The sequence below is a fragment of the Austrofundulus limnaeus genome, unplaced genomic scaffold, assembly GCF_001266775.1.
Source record: "Austrofundulus limnaeus strain Quisiro unplaced genomic scaffold, Austrofundulus_limnaeus-1.0 Scaffold1324, whole genome shotgun sequence".
Lineage (NCBI taxonomy): Eukaryota > Metazoa > Chordata > Actinopteri > Cyprinodontiformes > Rivulidae > Austrofundulus > Austrofundulus limnaeus.
In genome coordinates, this window is record NW_013953726.1 from 13,634 (window position 1) to 18,539 (window position 4,906).

The following is a 4,906-nucleotide window of genomic DNA, read 5'->3' on the forward strand; positions in this document are numbered from 1 at the left end:
AAACAGCCCCCCCAGATCAAAACCTATGGGACGGAAGCGGAAGGTGGTTCTTAAAGAGACAGAGGTCAATTTCAAGGTGTTTAGAAGAGGAAGTGATGAGAAGATAAGTTTATTTTCTATTTAAACATAAAAACAGCGTTTTAAAAACTGCTAAAAGTGACATAGATACTTTATTATGGTATAGTATTTAAATATATGCCTGAGAAACACATAATATTGGCCCTTTAATGGTTTGAAGTTAAATGAATTTGTCTTGAAACTGTCTTCTGTTGTTTGACTACTTTCACTTTCAGTTCTGTAATTCAATTTCAGCTCCAAAGTTCAGTTTTTTGTGTCGCACATCCAGGTCCTTTAGAAAGGCACAGTAATCAAACACAGATGAGACAGATTTAAGTTTCACATCAGTGAAGCTTCTTTTCTGCAATGTAGGTATTCAATCTGAAGGAAGCAATAATGTAACAAAGTTGATGCAATCTACCATAAAAATGACAAAAAAGACAGTTATTTTATTACAGAGAGTGGTGGGGGCAGCGCTAACTCAAAATTTAGTTGCACATTACATTACATAGTTACATTTACAAATTTACATTCTACCATGGAACGGTGAGCAGCAGTGTCGCACCGACACGATTAGAGTCTGGATGGGATGAATATCTGCCTGCAGCTGGGAGCGGCGCTGTGTGAGGACTGAGCCACCTGTCGGTGCTTTGGGACCGTGGAGGAGCTCACAGCAACATCCGCTGCTCATCAGAGAGCTGCGTTCATATAAGTCTCTAAAGTCCCCTCTCCATTGTCAGATCTCACTCTATTCTGTTCCAGTCTGTTCAGCTCCATCCATGTACCCCCGGAAGCAAACCTCACTTGTGTGTGTGATTGTGGGTGGATCGTCAGCATGCAACTTAAAGTAAATATATAGATAAAAAAAGGTTTAAAAAAAAACTTTTGTGGTTTTATCGTCCAGTAGTCAGCCTTTTTTGGTGTGTTTTGGCACCATTTAAAACCACAAGTGCACCTAACAGGCAGTCAGTTGGTCCCAAATTTCCCAGGATATCTGTTCATTTTGGACRACTCCCTCCAGCTCAGGCTGTATTCATTCATCTGTAGCAGCCTCTTCTCCAGGATAAGACTCAATAACACCAGAAAAAGAGTCACTAGRTTTTTTGCTAGTTGCTTTTCTGAAAAACAGTCACTAGAGCGGTCTGAAAACCTGCTAAATATAGAGACAAAGTTGCTAAATTAGTAATACATCTAAAGTGGTGTTTCACCATCCACCAGCTCTCATGTTGTGTGTTAATTCAGCCATGCATTATGTTTTACTGACGTGAAACATAAATCCATTGTTCTGTTTAATTACTCTGGATTTCTCAAGGACCCGGATGTCTGACACAAAAAATGAATTTTGGAACTAAAACTAAATTATAGCACTGACTGTGAAAGTAGACCAACTGAATTTTTAATACAGCAAAATACAGTTTTAAAGCAAATTAATTCATATTTAAAYCTTTAAATTCAAATTCATCCATCCYTCCATTATCTATACACGRTTATTCACCATCCACACTGGTGCTCATATCCAGCAGTCACAGTGCGAGGGGCGGGATACACCCTGGAAAGGATTAACCCACGCATGCATGGAGAGAACATGCAAACTCTACCCAGAAAGGTCCCCGGGCCGGGATTTGAACCAGCGACCTTCTTGCTGAGWGGCTTCAGCTCTACCAACTGAGCCACTAAATTGAATTCAGATTCACTTTAGTGAAATTCATTTTCAAACCAATGCATTTAATTGGAGTCTGAACAATTCCAATACAGTTTCTGTCGGCACACGTTTCTTCCAAGACTAAATGTCGACATTTTCTTTGTATATTGAGTGTACTCCACTTCAGATCAATGAAACAAGAAATAACTTGAAACACGTTGGATCTCTGATGTCTCAGTCTGTCCTCACCCTCTCCTCTGTGTTGCAGTGGTCTTTGACAGGAACGGGTCCATCGTGCACCTCTGGGCTGAGCGGCAGGTGCTTTTTCAGTGCTGGCTCCTGGTTGAGAGTGGTGTAGCCCACATGCTCGTAGATCGGGTTTATAGTCATCTTTGCGATGTACTCCGCTGCCTGACGGTGGAGAGAGGGGTCACTGTGTGAGCGTGACAAGACATTTAACATATTTTAGACGATCCGATCAACACACACACACACCCTGGTTTCGATGTAGAGCGTGATGAGGCCGTCTGTCACCAGGTCATGGATGGACTCAAACCTCTTCTCCCCAACAAAGTGTTTCCCGTCGTGGTAAAGGCGGAAGTTTCTCGTCTGGTTTCCAAACCTGGGATGATGCGAAGGGAGAGGAAACAGAGAAAGACGGAAGAATTAAGAGTCACAAAAAACAAACCTTGTGTTTCATGTTGGTTTTAGTGTTGCTTACATGGTCGGTCTTTAATGTTCTCACAGAGGCTATCACAGTTTATTATGTAGAGCATTTATAGTTTTACTACCCCAACCCAAAAAAAAAAAAAAAAACAAATAAAGAAAGAAAGAAAATAAATAAATAAATGAAATAAAGATTAAAAAGGGAAATCTTCTAATTTCAGGACTTCATCCTTGAGACGTTTTCTTTTTTGTAATGTTTGAGATTTATTAGACCATATTTTATCATTATTATACCATAAGCACAATGTTCTTATATCTACTTCTGTCTTTGTACGTCCTACAACAGGACATGTTTGTTTTTTCATGTTTCAATTAAATATATCAAGTATTGAGACTAAACAAAATAAAAAGGGAGAATAATTTAGAATTTTGTAAGTAAGARCTCTTAAACTGTGGACAAAAGCAACTAAAGTCTGGAAAAGTAAATGGTACAAATGGGAAACAGCTGTAGGAGTATTTTGCAACAAATTCGATTATTGGGCATCAGGTCAGTAGAAATTTGAGTATAAAGAGGATTTCGAAAGGTTGAATCTCTCAGATGGGCAAAGGTTCATAAGTCTGAGAAAACTTGTTAAAAAATAACAATTTCAGAAAAATGTTAACAGAACTTTGTACTCAACTTTTTTCAAACTGTGGATTCTACGTTCTCTGCACTAAAGAGAGGAAGAACCATAAAAAACCTGCTTCTCTGATGGTATGGAGGTGAGTTAGTGCATCTGGCAAAGGCAGCTTACACATTTAGAAAGGCACCATCGAAGAAGAAAAGTACACACAGGTTTTAAAACATGAGTCAAACTCAAGGCCCATGGGCCAAATGTGGCCAAACATGGCATTTTCTGTGGTTCGCAAGAGCTTCAAAGATGAAGTAATGTGTTAAAATAAGCGTGACCCTACATCTCCCATAATGCAAGTTGACTATTTTACCTGCAAAATGACATCCCACCAGTAAGTGGAGGTGCACAGGGTTCTAAAGTATCCAGCAGCTGGAGAAATACAGTGTAAAATCTCTTCACATCATTTTACCAGGTATTTTTTTCTGCAGCCCAGTTGTACTGGGAAATAGGAATTTCCTATTTAAAAGTCATAAATGGAACAGCCTTCCAGTAGGAATTTAAGATAAGAGATAAGATATTCCTTCATTTCATGTTGAAAGGTGGAAGAGTTCAAAATTCAAAACTCACCACAACTCTACAGTGAGTAAACRCTCTTACTTTGCTTTTAATAGTATTTCTGTATTATTTATTTCACATTTGTCAGTCGTACATGTAGTACTTTTCAGTGTTTATATTAAGACATGTTAAAACACTGTTTCTATGCAGGAAATACTACATAGAGCTCAGTTAATGTTTGTTAGCTGTGCTCAGCCGTAGCAATGAGACGAGGAACGTGACGCTTTATGTTTAGCCAAAGTAATACATGAAACAAAGTTAACAACTGGTCCTTTCAGGACCACCATAATGCTCATGTGGCCCTCGATGAAAATGAGTTTGACAATCTTGTTTTAAAACAAGTGCTTCCATCCAGATGACACCTTTTTTCAGGGAAGGCTTTGCATATTTCAGCAAGACAATGCTAAACCTCATAGAGCATTGACTACAACAGCAGGGCTTTGTAGTAGAGGAGTCTAGGTACTGAACTGGTCTGGTTCTTCTGGCAAAGAAGAGCCAGGACTGTTGAACAGGTACAGCAGACAGGAAAATATATGTCTTTAAAAGCACAGAGAAAAGTCTAAAAAACTCACACCCAAGTTCAAGTGGGTCAGCAAGCTATCTGCTCCTTTTGTAAAATCACTACACGATAAAACAGCACTCGTAAAATCATTAACCCAAAAATCCAGCCTCTCCTTTTTGGCCACACGGACTGGGACTCTGGTTTATAAAACAGGATATTTATGGAAGGTAATTATAAGRGTAGGGAGCGGAGAGGCAGTGAATGAAAGGCAGGTGGAAGTGTGACACGTCTATGAATAGATCAACTGACCCAAAACCGAGCCGTGTGCCCGTTTTCGAAGTGCAACGCCTACTCAGAGAAAGCCATGGCTCACGTTCGAGCTAAACTGCCTGCTGACGTCAATCAAAAAAGTGCAGCATGTCTAAAGACAACTGACAGAAAAGGAGCTGAAACACAGCTCTGGGCATGGGTTTTCAGCTTTAAACGTAGTTCACAAGCATCAGCGAGGTTACGTTTGTCTTTTAAAGCGATAACTCGACATCTTTGAGGTAAGGTTCACTCAATAGATCATCAAGCATCAATCAATCAATTTTGTCACAAAACCCTCGTGTTAATTTTTCAGACTTCACCTGCTACAGCGGGTAAAATAAGTATTGAACACGTCACCATTTTTCTCAGTAAATATATTACTAGAGGTGCTAATGACATGAAATTTTCACCAGATGTTGGTAACAACCCAAGTGATCCATACATACAAAGAAATCAAACCATAAATGTCCAGAAATGAAGTTATTTGTAATAATGTGGAAT

The 4,906-nt window shown here is 39.3% G+C and overlaps 1 protein-coding gene across 1 annotated transcript in view; it reads right to left on the reverse strand.

The window, feature by feature from the left end:
- LOC106534976 (N-chimaerin) overlaps positions 1-4,906 on the reverse strand; it is a 24,817-nt gene that overhangs the window by 12,222 nt on the left and 7,689 nt on the right. The window contains exons 7-8 of the mRNA XM_014031806.1: positions 2,195-2,321; positions 1,949-2,110 (exon numbers count right to left, since the gene is read on the reverse strand). Coding sequence (XP_013887260.1) covers positions 1,949-2,110; positions 2,195-2,321 — 289 coding nt within the window. The remainder of the gene's footprint in view (positions 1-1,948; positions 2,111-2,194; positions 2,322-4,906) is intronic.